This window comes from Aotus nancymaae, unplaced genomic scaffold (assembly GCF_030222135.1).
Source record: "Aotus nancymaae isolate 86718 unplaced genomic scaffold, 86718_ANA_hifiasm-v0.15.2.pri h1tg000003l, whole genome shotgun sequence".
Taxonomy (NCBI): domain Eukaryota; kingdom Metazoa; phylum Chordata; class Mammalia; order Primates; family Aotidae; genus Aotus; species Aotus nancymaae.
Genome location: NW_026988414.1, coordinates 54,551,390 through 54,573,925, shown reverse-complemented (window position 1 = coordinate 54,573,925; position 22,536 = coordinate 54,551,390). Strand labels below are relative to the sequence as shown.

The 22,536-nt window shown below is 34.7% G+C and overlaps 1 protein-coding gene across 7 annotated transcripts in view; it reads left to right on the top strand.

Annotated features, from left to right (window-relative positions):
- CNTLN (centlein) overlaps nucleotides 1-22,536 on the top strand; it is a 374,623-nt gene that overhangs the window by 73,168 nt on the left and 278,919 nt on the right. For 6 of the 7 annotated variants that reach the window (XM_012449978.3, XM_012449977.3, XM_064381303.1 and 3 more), the window contains exons 3-5: nucleotides 6,158-6,242; nucleotides 15,582-15,716; nucleotides 16,330-16,509. In XM_012449978.3, coding sequence (XP_012305401.2) covers nucleotides 6,158-6,242; nucleotides 15,582-15,716; nucleotides 16,330-16,509 — 400 coding nt within the window. The remainder of the gene's footprint in view (nucleotides 1-6,157; nucleotides 6,243-15,581; nucleotides 15,717-16,329; nucleotides 16,510-22,536) is intronic. The other variant, XM_064381308.1, reaches the window with a different exon arrangement.

Here is a 22,536-nt window from a genome sequence, read left to right as displayed (position 1 = left end):
TGAAAGTCAGCAACTACAAAGACCACAGGTGGATAAATCCACAAAGATGGGAAGAAACCAGCGCAAAAGGATGAAAACACCCAAAACCAGAACACCTCTCCTCCTACAGGGAATCACAACTCCTCACCAGCAAGGGAACAAGGCTGGATGGAGAATGAGTGTGATGAAATGACAGAATCAGGCTTCAAAGGTGGGTAATGAGAAACTTCTGTGAGCTATAAGAATATGTTCTAACCCAATGCAAAGAAACTAAGAACCTTGAAAAAAGATTTGACGAAATGCTAACAAGAATGGACAACTTAGAGAGGAATATAAGTGAATTGATGGAGCTGAAAAACACAACACGAGAACTTCACAAAGCACGCACAAGTTTCAACAGCCGAATCAACCAAGCAGAAGAAAGGATGTCAGAGGTCGAAGATCAACTCAATGAAATAAAACAAGAAGGCAAGATTAGAGAAAAAGGGTAAAAAGGAAGGAACAAAGTCACCAAGAAATATGGGACTATGTGAAAAGACCTAATCTACATTTAATAGGTATACCTGAATGTGACGAAGAAAATGAATTTAAGCTGGAAAATACTCTTCAGGATATTATCCAGGAAAACTTCCCCAACCTAGCAAGGCAGGCCAATATTGAAGTACAGGAAATACAGAGAACACCACAAAGATATTCCTCAATAAGAGCAACCCCAAGGCTCATAATCGTCAGATTCACCAGGGTTGAAATGAAGGAAAAAATGCTAAGGACAGCCAGAGAGAAAGGTCGGGTTACCCACAAAGGGAAGCCCATCAGACTCACAGCAGATCTCTCAGCAGAAACCCTACAAGCCAGAAGAGACTGGGGGCCAATATTCAACATCCTTAAAGAAAAGAACTTTCAACCCAGAATTTCATATCCAGCCAAACTAAGCTTCATAAGTGAAGGAAAAATAAAATCCTTTGCGAACAAGCAAGTACACAGACATTTCATCACCACCAGGCCTGCTTTACAAGAGCTCCTGAAAGAGGCACTACACATAGAAAGGAACAACCAGTACCAGCCACTCCAAAAACATACCAAATGATAAAGAGCATCAACACAATGAAGAACCTGCATCAACTAACGGACAGAACAGCCAGCTAGCATCAAAATGGCTGTATCAAATTCATACATAACAATATTAACAATAAATGTAAATGGACTAAAGGCCTCAATCAAAAGACACAGACTGGCAAATTGGATAAAAAGCCAAAACCCATCAGTGTGCTGTATCCAGGAAACCAATCTCACATGCAAGGAAACACAATGGCTCAAAATAAAGGGATGGAGGAAGATTTACCAAGCAAATGGAGAACAAAAAAAAGCAGGAGTTGCAATTCTCATCTCTAATAAAATAGACTTTAAAGCAACAAAGATCAAAAGAGATAAAGAAAGACGTTACATAATGGTAAAAGTATCAATGCAACAAGAAGAGCTAACAATCCTAAATATGTATGCGCCCAATACAGGAGCACCCAGATACATAAGGAAAGTTCTTAATGATTACAAAGAGACTTAGACCCACACAATAATAGTGGGAGACTTTAACACCCCATTGTCAAGATTAGACAGATCAACCAGACAGAAAATCAACAAGGATATCCAGGACTTGAACTCAGACCTGGAACAAGCAAACCTAATAGACATTTACAGAACTCTCCACCCCAAATCCACAGAATATACATTCTTCTCAGCACCACATCACACCTACTCTAAAATTGACCACATAATCGGAAGTAAATCACTCCTCAGCAAATGCAAAAGAACAGAAATCATAACAAACAGTCTCTCAGACCACAGTGCAATCAAGTTAGAATTCAGAATTCAGAAACTAACTCAGAACCGCACAGCTTCATGGAAACTGAACAACTGGCTATTGAATGTTGACTGGATAAACAATGAAATGAAGGCAGAAATAAAGATGTTCTTTGAAACCAATGAGAACGAAGACACAACATACCAGAATCTCTGGGACACATTTAACGCAGTCTCTAGAGGAAAATATATAGCAATAAGTGCCCACATGAGAAGCAAGGAGAGATCTAAAATTGACACCCTATCATCAAAATTGAAAGAGCTAGAGTAGCAAGGTCAAAAAAACTCAAAACCTAGCAGAAGACAAGAATTAACTAAGATCAGAGCAGAACTGAAGCAGATAGAGACACAAAAAATTCTTCAAAAAATCAATAAATCCAGGAGCTTGTTTTTCGAAAAGATCAACAAAATAGACAGACCACTAGCCAGATTAATAAAAAAGAAAAGAGAGAATAGCCAAATAGATGCAATAAGAAACGATAAAGGGGATATCAGCACATATTCCACAGAAATTTAAACCATCATCAGAGATTATGACAAACAACTCTATGCACATGAACTAGTAAACCTGGAAGAAATGGATACATTCCTGGACACTTGCCTCCTTCCAAGCCTAAACAAGGAAGGAGTCAAAACCCTGAATAGACCAATAACAAGGTCTGAAGTCGAGGCAGCAATTAAGAGCCTACAACCCATAAAAAGCCCAGGTCCAGATGAGTTCGCAGCCGAATTCTACCAGACATACAAAGAGGAGCTGGTACCATTCCTTCTGAAACTATTCCAGATAATCTGAAAAGAGGGAATCCTTCCCAAATCATTTTATGAGACCAACATCATCCTGATACCAAAACCCGGCAGAGACTCAACAAGAAAAGAAAACTTCAGGCCAGTATCCATGATGCACATAGATGCAAAAATCTTCAATAAAATACTGGCAAGCCAGTTGCAACAGCACATCAAAAAGCTTATCCACCATGATCAAGTAGGATTCATCCCGGGAATGCAAGGCTGGTTCAACATACGCAAGTCTATAAATGGAATTCACCACATAAACAGAACCAAAGACAAAAACCACATGATTATCTCAATTGGCGCAGAGAAGGCCTTTGACAAAATTCAACAGCCCTTTATGCTAAAAACCCTCAATAAACTAGGTATTTACGGAACATATCTCAAAATAATAAAAGCTATTTACGACAAACCGACAGCCAGTATCATACTGAATGGGCAAAAACTGGAAGCATTCCCTTTGAAATCTGGCGCTAGGCAAGGATGCCCTCTCTCACCACTCCTATTCAATATAGTACTGGAAGTTCTAGCCAGAGCAATCAGGCAAGAAAAAGAAATAAAGGGTATTCCATTAGGAAAGGAGGAAGTCAAATTGTCTCTATTTGCAGATGACATGATTGTTTATCTAGAAGATCCCATCGTCTCAGCCCAAAATCTCCTGAAACTGATAAGCAACTTCAGTAAAGTCTCAGGATACAAAATCAATGTGCAAAAATCACAAGCATTCCTATACACCAATAACAGACAAAGAGAGCCAAATCAAGAACGAACTTCCATTCACAATTGCTACAAAGAGAATAAAATACCTAGGAATACAATTAACAAGGAACGTAAAGACCTCTTCAAGGAGAACTACAAACCACTGCTCAACGAAATAAGAGAGGACACAAACAGATGGAGAAACATTCCATGTTCATGGTTAGTAAGAATCAATATCATGAAAATCACCATATTGCCCAAAGTAATTTACAGATTCAATGCTATCCCCATCAAGCTACCACTGACCTTCTTCACAGAACTGGAAAAAGCCACCTTACACTTCATATGGAACCAAAAGAGAGCCCACATAGCCAAGTCAATTCTAATTTGCTATTGTAAACTGTGCTGCAATGAACATTCATGTGCATGTGTCCTTATAGTAGAATGATTTATAATCCTTTGGATACATACACAGTAATGGGATTGCTAGGTCAAATGGAATTTCTATTTCTAGGTCCTTGAGGAATCACCACACTGTATTCCACAACAGCTGAACTAATTTATACTCCCACCAACAGTGTAAAAGTGTTCCCATTTCTCCACATCCTCTTCAGCATCTGTTGTCTCCAGATTTTTTACTGATTGCCATTCTAACTGGTGTGAGATGAAGCTATCCCCATGAAGCTACCACTGACCTTCTTCACAGAACTGGAAAAAACCACCTTAAACTTCATATGGAACCAAAAGAGAGCCCACATAGCCAAGTCAATTCTAAGCAAAAAGAACAAAGCGGGAGGCATCACACTACCAGACTTCAAACTATACTACAAGGCTACAGTAATCAAAACAGCATGGTACTGGTATCAAAATAGAGATATAGACCAATGGAACAGAACAGAGTCCTCGGAGGCAACACAACATATCTACAACCATCCCATCTTTTACAAACCTGACAAAAACAAGCAATGAGGAAAGGATTCCCTGTTTAATAAATGGTGTTGGGAAAACTGGCTAGTCATGTGCAGAAAGCAGAATCTGGACCCCTTCCTGACACCTTACATTAAAATTAACTCCAGATGGATTAAAGACTTAAACATAAGACCTAACACCATAAAAACCCTAGAAGAAAATCTAGGCAAAACCATTCAGGACATAGGCGTAGCCAAGGACTTCATGACCAAAACACCAAAAGCATTGGCAACAAAAGTCAAAATAGACAAATGGGACCTAATCAAACTCCACAGCTTCTGCATGGCAAAAGAAACAGTCATTAGAGTGAATCAGCAACCAACAGAATGGGAAAAAATTTTTGCAGTTTACCCATCTGACAAAGGGCTGTTACCCAGAATCTACAAATAACTAAAACAGATTTACAGGAAAAAAACCAAACAAGCCCATTCAAAAGTGGACAAAGGATATGAAGAGACACTTTAGGAAAGAAGACATATATGAGGCCAACAAACATATGAAAAAATGCTCATCATCACTGGTCATTAGAGAAATGCAAATCAAAACTACATTGAGATACCATCTCACACCAGTTAGAATGGCAATCAGTAAAAAATCTGGAGACAACAGATGCTGAAGAGGATGTGGAGAAATGGGAACACTTTTACACTGTTGGTGGGAGTATAAATTAGTTCAGCTGTTGTGGAATACAGTGTAGTGATTCCTCAAGGACCTAGAAATAGAAATTCCATTTGACCTAGCAATCCCATTACTGGGTATGTATCCAAAGGATTATAAATCATTCTAATATAAGGACACATGCACACGAATGTTCATTGCAGCACAGTTTACAATAGCAAAGACCTGGAACCAACCCAAATGCCTATCGATGATAGACTGTACAGGGAAAATGTGGCACATATACACCATGGAATACTATGCAGCCATCAAAAACGATGAGTTTGTTTTCTTTCTAGGGATATGGATGAACCTGGAAACCATCATTCTCAGCAAACTGACACAGGAACAGAAAATCAAACACCGCATGTTCTCACTCATATGTGGGTGATGAACAATGAGAACACATGGACACAGGGAGGGGAGCACTACACACTGGGGTCTGTTGGGGGAAATAGGGGAGGGACAGTAGGGGGTGGGGAGTTGGGGAGAGATAGCATGGGGAGAAATGCCAGATGTAGGTGAAGGGGAGGAAGGCAGCAAATCACACTGCCACGTGTGTACCTATGCAACAATCTTGTATGTTCTTCACATGTACCCCAAAAGCTAAAATGCAATTAGAAAAAAAAAATAAAAAATTAAACTAACCTTATTGGGCAACCAGTGATAAAATAGGACTCTCAGACCAGTTTGCATGGGTCACAGCATACATCACCAATTAATATTTGATTTGTAGAGAAAATATCTTATTTCCCCTACTATGATGCATATTTTTAAAAGACAATATTTTTGGTCTTTAGTGTATGCATATAAGAAAATCTATATGGGAATAAACTACCATTTATTCAGAAAAAAAGATAAATTTTATCCTCAATATAATTGTGTAAATGAAAGCTTAAATTAACAAGAACATGTTTACTTATTTTTAATTATTTTCAAATTGATGACATGGTTATTACAATCAAGGTTAAACCATGTTTTATGTAATTTTTATCATACATCTAAATCTGGAAATGAAACTGTTCTTTTAGTGTGAAGTTGTGTTAGTTTTCAGCAGTTGTGAGTTGCTGTCACTTGCCATATGGTTTCTGATTAATTCTGAAAGAGCTGTCAACTCAAGATGATTTAAGTTCGTATTTGGGATATGAAAATTTAAGGTATTAGCTACCAATTATGACTAATAAATTCTATATATTTTTGTATCTAGAGAAAAACAGAAATCTGAAGCTAAAGACAGAAAAATTCTAGAAATTCTACAAGTCAAGGATGCCAAAATACAAGAATTTGAACAGGTTGGTGTTACAATAAAAATATTGGAAATTACTATATTTGTTTTGGGTAGTAGATCTTGAAAATTATTTTTATTTTTTTGCAGTAGTGTTTATGGAGACTATTAGGGTCCTTATGTTAAAGCATTACTATTTTGAAGTCACTCTTAAGATTATTCTTTATTGTTAATGCTTTGCTTGTACCCTGTTATTTGTTTTCTGAATTAATAGGCTTTGACTCTATCTGATGTTAACAGTTTTATAATAGTATCTGGTTGAGATAGTTTAACTTCTTAAACTTGTAAATTTTCAGAATTTCTAGAAAAGATAAAAATTGAGATGATATTATTTATACTTTTAAAAACTTGTATTTTTGTATTAGTACTCTATTAGGCTATTCTTCCAGTGCTATGAAGAAATACCTGAGACTGGGTAATTAATAACAAAAAAGGTTTCGTTGGCTTATGGTTCTGCAGATGGTACAGGAAGCATAGCAGTGTCTGCTTCTGGGGAGGCCTCAAGGAGCTGTACTCATATCAGAAGGCAAAGCAAGAGTATACACTTCATATGATTATAGCAGGAGCAAAAGAGAGAGACAGGGAATGGTGAGAGAGGTGCCACACACTCTTAAACAACGGGAACTCGTGAAAACTCACTCACTATGTAAAGTCAGCACCAAGCCATGAGGGATCCACCCTCATAACCCAAATACCTCTCACCAGCCCCCACTTTCAGCTTTGGGGATTACAGTTCAATGTGAGATTTCGGCAGGGGCAACTATTCAAAGTATATCAATACCATCCTATCTCTTATATATAATCAGTAAATTACACAATTACATATAATTATATGTATATATAATATGTAAAATGATGTGTGATTATATAATCAGTATATAATTACTACAAAAGTACATGTGGTCATGCTTCCTGGAAGAATTTTCAAGATATAAACATCTTTAAAAAGAAGTAAAAGAAATTTAAGAGTTGCTAATATTGTTATATAATATTTAAATTCATTTTATACCCAATTGCTCATTATGGAGCAAATTAACTATAATTTTTCTTTGGAGGTACCTTTTTGGCAACTATACTTTTTTGACATTTGAATTTATTTTCATTTCTAACCAATTAAAGGGTCGTAAGAACTTTGATCTAGGGTCAGTTATTGTTACAAAGTTGTTTTATGAAAGGACTAAAAGTTCTATTCCCTACATCCACATCAGTTCTAAAAATGAATAGCGATTCCAATATAACATATAAATGTGAAATTTATACATTTTCCAAAGTTGAGTTTGTCTTATAGAAAATGTCATAATTGGTACTATAATGAAAAGAATAACATTTTGGTCAGTTTGTTCTGGAAACAAACAGTTGTATTTACCACCCAAGTATTAAACAATATTAAAATATACTCTAAAATAGGTAAATATTGTCATGTGCTTGGTATATTAATTGGATTAGGCTAAGCTGCTTAGTAAGTACAACCTTACGACCCAGACGTGGCAGACATCATTTGTATTCACATTTTACTGGAAAAAATCTGGCCACTCCAAGATTCAGGTGATTTGAGAAAATGTGAATACAAGTTTAGCAGTCTCTTCCTCAGTTACACCTCTATTCCGTTAGAGAAGGAAAATGGGTTTTGGCACTCTTTTTAATATCCTTAGGCATTAAGTTTGCAATGCTCTAATGAATGCTTTTCGGTTTACCATCTTTGAATAACTATAGCATACCCTTTGAAAATTTTGTTTTTTTTAAATGAAAATATATATTCCCCTTTTATTTGCTAAATTCCTTGTTTACTTCTGCATCCTTGAGTAGAGATTATTTCATTATTTATCTTTTTGAGTGAAATCACATAGCTTATGTATAACATATTAAACTTCCATAAGATAAATTATTTGCTTTGTAGGGACCCAAATTTCTTTAGGTTTAATTATTTCATTTTTGTGTAGTGATGGTTATAAGTTTCTACAAGGTGTATTTTCAGTTAGGTTTAACAAAATGTTGTATTAAATGTATGTATTATCCTGTGATGGTGTAGTAGAACATTCAGTTACATTTCTTGCCTTTAATGCTTTTTAAATTAATGATGATTAGGTGAGGATAGAAGTAAGGTGGCAATAGCCATATTCTCCTACACTACTTTGTATTTTCTATGAGGGCAGAGTCTATTTCTCTCTCATCCACTTGTCAGTCTCATACAGATGACTATATACCCAGCGCCTAATTATTAATAGTTATTTCATCATCAAGTCCACTGACATGGACCGGAATTATTAGGTTGGCAGGAATTAAAGGTATGTAAATGGAATTGTAAGGACTTGATAGTCACTTTGAAAATGACTCTTAGGTTTTCATTTAGAGAAACCAGGAGAACAGTCGGATTATTATCAAAAAGAGGGTTATCTTCAGGAAGTAAAATTGTTTTGAAGGTAAGGTTTTGAGCTTCTTTTAGATACTTTGTGTTTTAGGTGTTGATGGGAATTCCAGTTAGAGATTTTAAGCAAACTGTTGGAAGCATGAAGGAGTTTTGACCTGGATATGTGGATATATAATGGATTAATTAGAGGGAAGGCTTTAAGCAGTGAGAGTTTTGAGAACAAGATATTTGCTAATATTTTTAATGAGGAAGGAAAAATTTTAGTAAAAGAGATGGAAAGACTTTAGGGAAGTAAGGAGAGAGTACAATGCAGTGTCTCATAAATTGAGAAAAGAGAGTTTCAAGAAGCAAAAGGTTGTCGTAAAATGCTACAAAAAATGGAATAGGTTTTTGAAAAAGACATTACATTCAGTAGTCATGAAATTTTTAAATGAATTTTAGAAAGCAATACAAGGGGGATGGCATGTGAAATTTTAAGAGATCATTGAATTCTGACAACGTAATGAAAAGGAGTGAAGAAATGTGACATTATGGGGTAGGGAAAGAGAGGGATGGATTGATTGACTGATTTAAGTAATAGCTCACACAGTTGTGGGCTGGTGAGTAATTGCAGGGCAGCTTGGCAGAATGGAGATCTAGGGAAGAGTTCATGTTACATTCCAAATCCTAAGGTAGTCTGGAGGTAGAATTTCTTCCTCCTCTGTGGATTATACTATTTTCTTGAAGCCTTCAACTGATTGGATGAGGCCAGCCCACATTATGAAGGGTAATCTGCTCTTTTCAAAGTCCGTCAGTTTAAATGTTAACCACATCTAAAGAATACTTTCACAATAAATAACATCTAGACTGGTGTTAGATAAGAACTTGTGTACCATGGGTAGCTTAGCCAAATTGACATATAAAATTAATCAAATGGGTAAAAGGAGCTGGGGTAAATAGGTTTTAGGTTTATCTGGCTAGAGATTACACTGTGTCCATTGTTTGCTATGGTATGAGTTAGAGGCAAAAGTTTGGTATTCTTGTTTTTTATTTGAAATTTTGTAGATACTTTGTAAATATCCTTGATATGTATAGTTCTTTCAGTTTTCTTAAAAAGAAAAACCTTACACAAATTAAATTCATTGTAGTTTAATTGAACTGAAAAAGAATTCATGAGTTTGGTAACACTCAGGACCAAAAGTGGTTCAGAGAGCTCTGCTCCACAGTATGGCCTGGGACTATGTATAGCCAGAGAATGGAAGTGAGAAACAGAAATAGCCAGATTGGTTACAGTTTGGTGTTTGCCTTATTTGGACATGTTTTGGCAATTTGCACTTGTGATTGGCTGAATGCTTGGCTGCTGTAATTGACTGAGACTCGGCTACTATACAAGAATATACTCTCAAGTAGAGTTGTGCTTGTTTACATATTGTTAGGTTATAGTTAGCTACCTACAGAGGCAATTTAATTTAATAGTTGCTATTTAAACTGCATTTTTTCGGTCAAACCTATTGATTATACAATAGCCCTATTGATATGGTGGTAGGATGTTGGAGGAGGAGAGGAAGTGGTCTGTAGTGTTATGTTTGGATTTCAGTCTTTTGGTGGGCTGTGCTTCTGGACTGTGACGTTCAAAATTCTTCTCAGTTTTTTTTTTTGTCTCCCCCTCCCCTTACCCCCTTAGGAGAGATAGGAAGGCTAGAAGGTGCTAGATTTGGGTATTTCCCTTCCCCAAGTTGGTTAGTTAGGCTCAGGTAAAATCCCATGAGTCTGGGCTCTGGTAAAATAGGTTTTCTTGATGGCAGACCTTGGTAAGAAGAAAAGAATAGTCTCAGTGTGTTTAAAGATGATTACTTTCTCCCTCCACATATTGGAAACAGGAAGGAATTATTGTCCCATCTTCCTTGTGACAACATGACAGGGGTCCAGTAGGTTAAACTTATGAAAATGTGTCACCTCTTACTATTTGATGGTTCCTCTGAGTGCTGTTTGCCTCCTTCACCTAATGATGACTGGGCCATCCTTGAGTTTTAAATTCTCAGACTTGTCCATATTGATCTTCTAACAATTCATTAATTACAAAATAAGTTTTTCCACCCTGGTGCTGGCTCCTGTGGAAACATTTTCTCCTGGGCATCTGTTCCATTAAGTTGTTATTCTATTTGCCTGTCTGTCTTTTCAATTTTGGGAGCTTTGGCTTGCTGGATAATCTCAGTTCCCTAATGGATCTAAAAAGAGTTCTTGATTTTCAGTTTGTTTAGCTTTTTTTCTTATTGTGTAAATGGGAAAGATGACTTCCAAGTTCCTTACATGCTGGACTGTTAACCAGAAGTCCCTCCATTGAATTTTTGTTGTACCACTGAAAAATATTAAATAGCTCCTAATTTTCAAGTTTTATAGCTATAAGATAGAGTAAGAATTAGAATGACAAATCCTTTAGCTTATTTAAATCTTCTGTATCTAGTGAAATTACTACAGAGTTACAGGCTTTTTTTAAGCTGATTGGAGAAAATCTTTCATAGAGTGCAATCTAATAATTATTAGTGTAAAGAATTGCCATTTTTTTTTTTTTGGTAAGACTATGTTTTAGCTTTGTCACTGTTATAAAATAATGTAATACATTTCCCTTCTAGTATTGTGCTTAACAGCATGACTCATGATAGTCTAGTATATTGTATTTAATTAGATGATGATTGCTTTTTAACATTATGTTTCCTTTTTTCCTTACCTTCTAGGAAGCTCAAAAGTTTCATTTCCTAATTGCAGTTGCTTTTTTCATCCCTTCCTTTTTCTCCTCTTATCACTGTTTTAATTATATTGTGGCTTAATTACTGCTTTGTTTATTTTTTTTTTTGTTAAAACTTTCATGTCCATTTTGAAAATAGGTCAGTATAAATAATAAATTAACTATGCTGAAGTATTGCCTAACAGTTTGGGCCTTAAGCTCCTTCCCCACCCCCTACACATTTTTATCCCTGCTTCATACTCACTATTATTCTCTTGTTACTCTATAGACTTCTCTAGACCATTATTTGAATTATTCATTTCATGGATTATCTGTAATAAATTATTTGTTCCAGACATTCTCTCTCTTGTCACCCTTTATTGCTTTATGGTTCCTTTGAGTTGTCTTTGCTATTTTAATATTATCTCAAGTCAGACTATTAAGAATTTACCTACCTCTGTTCAGAAAGGTTTGTTGAAAAATATTAATAAAGCTAAATTATAAAATGAACTTTAACTGTATATATCTGTGCTTTCATTATTTAGATTATCGAGGGTATATTTTATTAGGAAATTATGTTGATTTATACAAAATTTTACACTTTTTAGAGTTTATCAGTGCTCTTGTATTGGGAAAGAATCTTTGTCTAACTTATTACTTTAATAATTTTGTGATACAAGAAACTATATTATGCAATGTAATATTAAACTAATTCTCAGAATATGATAGTTCTGGTTAACCAACTTTTTTCCTTATTATGTTTTTAAATTTACAAACTGAATCTGTGTTTGTCCTTTTGAATTACTATTCTAAGTTAACTTAAATGCCCAAATCTAATTTATTAAATAATTTTCATGAAAGGACTCGCTATTGATAACATTTATGTTATCAGTGCCTGTTAAGTTTAGTTCACTTTCTTGGGAAAACCCTTTTAAAACTTGTCGGTTGGTCAGTGTTCTCTCCTTCCTAGAGTTTAATTTCTGGAATAGACAAGAGATGCTCAAATTTTGTCATTTCTCCTTCAAAGCATAGGCTTATGGGTCTTTTACAAACAGTTTTAATGCTTTTATTACTGAATTTATTATTTAGTGTCAATCTCATCTGTAAACACTTAACAATCTAGTTTGGAAGATACTATGAGTAGATAGAGAGATAGCAACACTAGGTAGTTTGTTATGTATCAAATGAACAATATAGATAATATAAAAATTTAGAAATGGCAAGAATTACAAAATATTGGGATAGTAAGGGAACCTTTTATCGAGGAGGTGGAAATTGAATCTTAAAGGGGCACAAGACTTAGCTGAGAGTAGAAAAATTGATTATAAATTGTGGATGAGCCATTTTTATGCCTGTATTTTTATGCTACTTGATTGATGTCAGGCACATTTTGATATGGCCTAGTAATTAAAACAGGACATAAAAGTTAAAACTGAGATGCCATTTGTACTTACTGGATTTAAAAAAATTTCCAACCCTGAGAGTTAACTGTTGGTAGGGAGGTAGAGTAATGAAAACTCTTGAAGTGCAAATAATCGTTGACTTAGCAATTTCATCTCTAAGTGGATATAATCCAGAGAAGTGTTCTTCATACTTTTATTAATATGATCCTCACACTGAAAAAAGTACATTTTACTTCATGACCCAGTAAACACACATGAAATAAAAATTTCATGTAATAATAGTTATTTTTACTACATATAATTAAGATAAACATACGCAAATGTTTATCTCAAATGTGAATTTACTAATATTTAAATACAATAAAAATCTTAAACATAAAAATTTAGAAAATAATTATAAAGCATGTCTGTTTCGTAAGTTTATTCCTGTAACCATAGTTTCTTTGCTAAGAATGTGCGGCTATTAACTTGATACTTTCTGTTGTATTATATTCCATTAAAAAAAAAATACTGATTATGGCCAGGCGCGGTGGCTCACGCCTGTAATCCCAGCACTTTGGGAGGCCGAGGTGGGTGGATCACGAGGTCAAGAGATCGAGGCCATCCTGGTCAACATGGTGAAACCCCATCTCTGCTAAAAATACAAAAAAAAAAATTAGCTGGGCATGGTGGCGCGTGCCTGTAATCCCAGCTACTCAAGAGGCTGAGGCAGAATTGCCTGAACCCGGGAGGTGGAGGTTGCGGTGAGCCGAGGTCGCGCCATTGCACTCCAGCCTGGGTAACAAGAGCGAAACTCCGTCTTAAAAAAAAAAAAATACTGATTATGGTAACTAAATTGATTTAATGACCCATTACTAGATGGTAATCTGTAGTGTGAAAAACACTGCTTGGGAGAAATTCTTGGTCATAAATACTTGGAATCATGCTTAAGAATGTTCATAGCAGCATTGTTTGTGTACCCCTTTACCTCAAATGGGAAACAGCTGAAATACACAACGATAAAAAATGGATAAATATAGCATATTTTTCTGATGGACTAATACTATATATAAAGGTAATTGAACTACAGTTGCATTCATTATTATGAACAAATTTGGGAACATATATTGAGCAAAAATAACAAGCTGTATAATATGTGTAGTATGATTTAACTTAAATTTAGAAATAAGCAAAACTATACAGTATTTTAAATAGGGACATATTTCTGTCTTTGAACTATAAAGAAAAGCAAGACAAAGATAAGAATCAGGGTTTCAGGATAATGCTTATTGTTGGAGGGAATAGGAGGTATTAGAGGATAAAGGGATATACATGAGATATCAAAGATAATGATACAATTTTGTTTCCTCGCTGAATGTTGGTATGTACAAGGCCCACTCCTTTTATTTCTTTTAAGTATAATAAAATCAATAGTATTATGCCTTTAAAAATTAAAGTATTGGGGTTAACTCAGCGGGCTGAGCTGGGAAGACTGCTTGAGTCCAGGAGTTTGAGAAGGCAACAAAGTGAGACCTTATCTCTACGAAGAAAATTAAAAATTAGCTGGGTTGGTGACACATACTTTGGTCCTAGCTACTTAGGAGTTTGAGGTGGGCGGATCCCAGGAGTTCCAGGCTGTAGTGAGCCATGATTGTTCCCCTGCACTCCTGACTGTGTGACATAACAGAGTGAGACCCTGTCTCTAAAAATAATGAAATAAATAAAATATAATATTGGATATATTTTCACCTTGTTCCTAAAACTCAATCCATTTTTCATTCTGCTCCTGAATCTTCCCCTCATTTTTAGTTTATTTCCAAGTCCTTTGGAGACAATTTGATAAAGAGGAAATAGGAGAGTATAAAAAAATTGATATTTAGGGATCAGCATCAATGATAGCTCAGAGATGGAATAAAGTCTACTGAGTGTAATACTTAAAAAAATGTGTTTCCATCTTGATGTGTCTCTTTCTTGGTTGACAGACAAAAGGTGTTATTGAGTCTGACTTGGAGGCTTCCAGTAATTGCATCAGGCTGGATAATATGTGCTTAATAAATATTATTTAAAAGAAATGGATGGATTGATAAAAGTTGAAGAAGTTTAAGAAAGAGATGAAATCAGGATATGGATTTCATTTTTAACAAGTTAGTTTGAGGTAGTAGACAATCCAAAGGGGGAGCTCTTGTATAGCTGGAAATATGAGACTGGCGATTGGGAAGGTGAGGGCTGGATTATAGATTGGATAGTCTTTCAGACAGAGGTAAGATTAGCAGCCAAGAGAGGCACTACAGTTTTTTGGAGAAAAGATATACGGAGAAACAAGGGAAGGTAAAAATTGAGTCATGGGTACATCTACCTCGTAGGTGTAAGTTAGGTATCTCACAGGTGAAAAGAATGTTCAGTTAAAAATTATGGCAGTTTTAACATTCTAAATATTCTGTCTACAGAATAACTTCCCATTAAAAAAATTTTAAAGTGATTTATGCTTTCACAAAATCATAGGTTTTCAGAAAAGTTTCTTCTAAATGACATTCAAATAAAATAATAAGGAATTATGTTAGCTATAAATATATTTTCTTTAATTAGAATGTTTTGTAAAAAATCTTGTTTTTCTCTGTTACACACCAGAATTCTGAAAGCTTGCTTTCTGAGTGTGGCTTAATATTTAGTGTCCAGTTTTTATGTGTTCTTCAACATAAATAGGCCCTGTACTTGTACATTTTAGTTAAAAATTAATGGGCATGTCACAGGAAATGAGAATTGTGGTGATAGACATTATTATGAAAGCTAGTTAATCCTAACATTAGCAAATCAAAATCTAAAACCTTTAAAATAAAGTATTTATTTTCTTAGGAATAATAACTCACCAGTAATTTAATTTTTTTTCCACAGAGAGAATCACTACTGAAACAGGAAATAAATGACCTTGTGAAACGGAAGACTGCAGTAGATGAAGAAAATGCTTTCTTAAGGAAAGAATTCAGTGAGTTGGAGAAGAAATTTAAAGATAAAAGTCAAGAAATTAAGGTGTGTTGACCTGTACATAGTTTTGTGGGACTGTTGCTTTGAAGTTCTGCTTTAAGCTTTGTTAGCCTTTGTGGCACAGGAAGTGACAGGTTTGGAGGCAAAATTGCCTTAGGCCCTGCTGTACCATACAGTTTTCTCACATGCAAAAACTCTGATAAGGATGCTTTAAAGCTAGAACTCCAAGCTTTATAACTTTTAGATAAATAGTTAATGATGGAAATGGAGCTAAGAAAGTAGGAGTGTGAATATGTGGCTTCTTGTAATTAGATTCTGATGGGACTGGCATTATTAATTGATAAAACCCAGGTCTGGGAGGATATGTCTGTATGGGTCTCAAAAATAGCTGGGGACAGCATCAAAGGCAGCTTGATCAATTAATGGGCTCTTTGCAAATGTGTACTCATCAAAGCTGTCATCCAGTGAAAAAATATGACCCATCCACCTGCATGAAAAGAGGCCCATAAAAGTACACAGGTGACCTTGGCTATCAAATATAGAAGAAGCTGCTATGAGGGTAAAACCGCACAGTTTGTATTTGCTGATTAGTTCTCACCATTTTTTTGGTTGTTTTTTTGGTTTTGTTTTGTTTATTTGCCCTTGTGGTACTCTACAGGACACTAAGGAGTATGTACAGAACAAAGAAGAGCAAAACAGACTAGTTATAAAAAATCTGGAGGAGGAAAACCAGAAATTAAGTACCCGCTGTGCTGACCTGCTAAATGACCTGGAGAAACTTAGGAAGCAGGAAGCACATTGGAGAAAAGAAAAATATAGCACTGATGCAAAAATAAAGGTATACAATGGGAATGGAATCCATACTCCTCTTTTGAATCTAACTTTTTCTAGGAAGTTGAATACATGTTATTTTCTTTAAATAACGAGTTATATATTCAAATCCACCATTGGGGCCTAGCATTAATTTATGTTCTTTCACTTAAGACCCATAGCTTTTTAAAAATTAATGTTGCAAAGCAGGAAACTGACTTCAAATGGTTATCCTAAAATGTAATCATTAAAAAATAAAGGCTATTGCATTTTGAAATAAAATGTGTTTTCAAAAAACGTATTTAGAATCATGGGTTTTAACTTTTTCACTTAAGGCTTAAGCTTACAAATATAGCTATAATTTATTGTAATATAGTTTTTAAGACTATTTTCTAGATCCTTAAAAATATAAAGTGTAAAAAAAATACCAAGCAGTTAAACAATACAAATATGTGGTTCTATGATGGTGCTTTCTTTGACTTTAAAGGGCCTTATTTATGGGAAAATTTTATTTTTATAGAAGATAAAGGTTACAATCAAGCTTTATATCTTATATCCTTTTTAAAAGCCTAGTCAAGTGAGGCAGTGGTTTCTTACATTTTTTTGATTAGTATATTTCAAAATAATACTTTTGTGGCATTCTCTTTGTCTTTAGAGGGTTTTGCTAATTTCTTTTCTCATTAAATTATATGCCTTTTTAAAAATAATAGGTTTTGATGAAAAGGCCAGACACAGATTTTAGTACTAATAAGTATGGTGGTCTCTCCATGCATATGACCCTAAAAAGAAAATACACACACACACACACACACACACACACACAGACACAGCTATTCACCAACTGTAAGCAGTTGACCATATGTATCTGCAGGTTCTGCATGGGTGGATCTAAGTATTCAGAAAAAAAAACACACTTAAAAGTAGCGATATAATAATAAATGATACAAGTAAAAAAATATATTATAACTTTATATTATATTTGGTATTTTAAGTAATCTAGAGATGATTTAAAGTATATTGGAACATGCATGTAGAGTATTCACAAATACTGTGCTGTTTTATATCAGAGATTTAAGCATCCATGGATTTTGGTATCTGTGGAGAGTCCCAGATTCAATCCTCCAGGGGTACTGAGGGACAATGGTAATATGTATGGATGTATGGGTGTGTATATGCATGTGTGCAAGAATATTTAAGTTAGGGAGAAGGATATATCTTTCTCGGTGTATACACCTTTTGTAGATTACTTAAGTCTATTAGTGCACAATCATGGGATGACTTGAAATAATTGAATTCTGGTGCATTTTCTTAATTTTTGTGTCAGTTTCTGCTTCTATGCAAGGTTTAAACAATTTAGAGATGTGTTAAATCACAGCTACATAATTATTTGGTGGTAATTTTTATTTCCTTATTTAATTTGAATAATCATCTCTGGGATTTGCTGTGACTTGTAGTTGTGTTACTTTTTTTTTTCTCATGAGGTTATTGTTTTTTTCTTAATTGCTTTTTGCGCATTCACTATTTATTTTGGATACTAATGCTTTGTATCTTATAAATACCTTCTGTTCTACATACCTTGAATAAGGAAACTAGACTTTCAAAAGTTTGTGAATTTTCGTAATCATTTTACTATTTTCTTCTCAAATGTTTTTGCTTTAAAAGTTTTATATGATAAAGCTTTCCTCACCCCAAAGTCTTTAATCTAATTATAATTTATTTTTGGATGTGATGGTCCACATCATTTACTCAATACCCACAGAAGCAGCAAGATTGTTCACTGATCTCCCAGCTTTCTCTCATGAAGCATGATCATAAAAGAATTCTCATAGCTACCTTCCCGGAAAGTGGATCTTATGACCCTCATTCAGAGAGGTCCTGTCTCGTAACTAGAGTCTAAGAAGAATCTGAACAAACAATCCTTTCTAATAAGTTTACTTTACCACAGGATCATATGCCGTTGTACTCCAGTCACAATTTTACATGACTGTCCATAAAAATACACAGTTTTTCCTAGGTCTTTGGGTCTCCATTTCTGATATCTACTGTGTCATTTAAAACTTTGGTTAAATAAATTTGTTATATTTTTCTCTTAGTAATTTGTCTTTTATTACCGGGATGTCAGCCATGAACCTTGCCATGGGTAAAGAAAAAGATACTACTTTTTCTTTCCTACATGTACATATATTTTCATTTCTCTTGCTTATATACTTAGGAGTGAGGTTATTGGGTCATATGGTAACTGTTTTTAAGCTTTTGAGGAACTGCCAGACTATTTTCCAAAGCAGATGCACCATTTTTCATTCAGACACTATGTTTAAGGGCTTTGATTTTTTTCCGTGTTCTCACTAACACTTGTAATTGTTTACCCTTTTTGTTATAGCCACCTTATGGATGTGAAGTGATATCTCACTATGATTTTTTGTTTGTTCATTTGTTTGTTTGAGACAGAGTCTTTCTCTGTCACCCAGGCTGGGGTACAGTGGCATGATCTCAGCTCACTGCAAACTCTGCCTCCTGGATTCAAGCTATTCTCCTGCCTTAGCCTCCCAAGTAGCTGGGACTACAGGTGCATGCCATCGCATGTGGCTAATTTTTGTATTTTTAGTAGAGACAGGGTTTTGCTATGTTGGCCATGCTCATCTGGAATCATTGTGGTTCTGATTTGCATTTTCCTGATGGCAAATGATCATGAGCATCTTTTCATGTATTATTATCTTTGGAGAAATGTCTATTAAAATCCTTTGTGTATATACTGGATCCACATTCTTTATCAGATATATACATTGAAACTATTTTTTCTTAAATTCTTTGTTATTTTTTACTCTCTTGATGGTGTTCTTAAAAATACCAGTTTTTAATTTCGATAACATTTTATTTACCTTTTTTTGGTGTTGCTCATGCTTTTGATGTCATATCTAAGAAACCATTGCTAATCCAAAGTTATGAAGATTGACACCTTTATTTTGTTCTGGGAGTTTTATAGTTTTATGTCTTACATTTAATTCTTCGATACATTTTGAGTTAACGAGTTAACGTTTGAATATGATGTGAGATAGAGGCCTAATGTCATGCTTTTGTATGTGTTATTTAGTTGTTTCAGCACCATTTGCTGAAGAAAATTCTTTTTTCCCCACTGAATTGTCTTGATGCCATTATTGAATATCAGTTGACTGTAAATATAAGGGTTTATTTCTGGACCTCAGTTCTGTTTATTTGATCTATACATCTATCCTGCCTATGCCACACTCTCTTGATTGTTGCAGCATTGTAGCAAGTTTTGAAATTGAGGTTTATGTGTCCTCCATATTTATCCTTTTTCTAGACCAGCTATTTTGGGTCTCTTAAATTTTCGAATGAATTTTAGAATTATCTTTTCTCTTCTGGCCAAGAAAGCCATCTGAGAGTTTAATAGAGATTGCCTTGAATCAGTAGATCAGTTTGGGGAATGTTATCTTCTCAATAATATTAAGTCTTTTGATCCATGAACATGTGATGTTTTCCATTTATTTAGGTCTTCTTCAATTTTTTCAATTGTTTTGTAGCTTTCAGGGTATAAATTTTCACTTCTTTGGGTAAATGTATTCCTGAATATTTTATTATTTTAGATGTTACTGTAATTGGAACTGTTTCTTAATTTTCATTTCATATCATTCATTCATAATGTATAGTATAGATACACAATTGAGTTTTATATACTGATCTTGTATACTGCAACCTTACTGAATAGGTTAACTAATTCTGATATTTCAATTTGTAAATTCCTTAAGACTTTCTACATATCATATCATGACATCTGCAAATAGACATAGTTTCATTTCTTCCTTTCTAATCTGAGTGCTTTTAATTTCATTTTGTATTTTTCTGCTAGAACCTCTGGTACAGTGTTAAATAGAAAAAGGGTGGATATCTACATCTTATGCCTTATTTCAGGGGCAAAAGATTTGCTCTTTCACCGTTAAGTATGATATTACCACTGAGGTGTTTTGTTGTTGTTATTTTATTAGATGGAGGAAGTTCCCCTCTAGTCTTAATTTAGTGAGTTTTTTTTAAAATATTTATTATTGTTTTGTATTTTATGGGTACAGAGTAAGTGTATACGTTTATGGGGGTACATGAGACATTTTATCAGGCTTATAGCACATAATAATTATGTCAGAATATTTGGGGTATACATGAACTCATTCTTTTAGTTATTTGACAATGTATAATAAACTATTATTCATTGTAGTAATCTTGTTGTGCTGTCAAATACTAGATCCTACTCAGTCTAATTATATTTTTGTACCTGCTAACCATCCTCACTCTCCCTACAGCCTGTGCTACCCTTCCCAGCCTCTGCTAACCGTCATGCTACTCTCTGTCTCCATGAGTTCAATTGTTTTAATGTTGAGCTTGCACAAATAAGTGAAAACATGCAAAATTTGTCTTTCTGTGATTAGCTTATTTCACTTAATGTGTCCTCCATTTCCATCCATCTTGTTGCAAATGACATGATCTCATTCTTTTTTTATGTGAGAATAGAACTCCATTGTGCGTGTTTACTACATTTTCTTTATCCATTTGTCTCTTGATGAACACTTAGGTTGCTTTCAAATCATGGCTCTTGAGAACAGTGTTGTAATAAACACGAGAGTGCAGATATCTTTTTGATATACTAATTTCCTTTCTTTTGGGTATATACCTAGCAGTGGTATTCCTAGGTCTTATGGTAGCTCTATTATTAGTTTTTATAGGAATCCTCAAACTGTTCTCAAAAGTGGTTGTACTAATTTACATTCCCCTCAACAGTGTACAGAAGTTCCGTTTTCTCCACATCCTTGCCAGCATTTGTTACTTGTTTTTTGGATAAAAGCCATTTTAACTGGGATAAGATATTATCTCTTAGTAATTTTGATTTGCATTTCTCTGATGATCAGTGATGTTCAGTACCTTTTCAAATACCTATTTGTCATTTGTGTGTCTTCTTTTGAGACGTGTATTCACATCTTTTGTCCTTTTTAAAATCAGCTAATTAGATTTTTTTTCATATAGAGTTGTTTGAGCTCCTTATATATTCTGGTTATTAATCTCTTGTCAGATGGTTAGTTTGCAGATACTGTCCCTGTCTGTTCACTCTGTTGATTGCTTTTTTTGCTTTGCAGAAGCTTTGTAACTTGATGTGATCCCATGTGTACATTTTTGCTTTGGTTTCCTGTCCATGTGGGGTATTACTCAAGAAATCGTTGTCCAGTCCTATGTCGTGTAGTTTCTGCAGTGTTTTCTTTTAGTAGATTCATAGTTTGAGGTCTGCGACTTAAGTATTTAATCCATCGTGATTTGACTTTTGTACATGGCAAAAGATAGGGGTCTAGTTTCATTCTTTTGTATATGTATATCCAGTTTTCCCAGCACCATTAACTGAAGGGACTGTCTTTGCTCAAATATATTTTCTTGGCACTTTTGTTAACAGAGTTCATTGTAGATACATGACTATAGTTCTGAGTTCTCTGTTTGTTTCATTGGTCTATGTGTTTGTTTTTATGTCAGTACCATGTGATTTTGGTTATTATAGCTTTGTAGTCTAATTTGAAGTCAGGTAATGTGAGTCCTCCAGTTTTGTTCTTTTTGCTCAGGATAGCTTTGGCTACCCTGGGTCTTTTGTGTTTCCATCTAATTTTCAGATTTTTAAAAAGAATTTTGCAAAGAATGTCATTAGTATTTTGATAGAGATTGCACAGAATCTATAGATGGCTTTGGGCAGTATGGACATTTCAACAATATTGACTCTTTCAATCCATGAACAAGATATTTCTTTCTTTTTTAAAATTATATTTTAAGTTCTGGGGTACATGAGCAGAATGTGCAAGTTTGTTACATAGGTATACACGTGCCACAGTGGTTTGCTGCACACATCAACCTGTCATATACGTTAGGTATTTCTCCTAATGGTATCCCTCCCCTAGTCCCCACCCTCAGACAGGCCCCGGTGTGTGATGTTCCCTTCCCTGTGTCCATGTGTTCTCATTGTTCAACTTCCATTTATAAGTGAGAACATGTGGTGTTTGGTTTTCTGTTC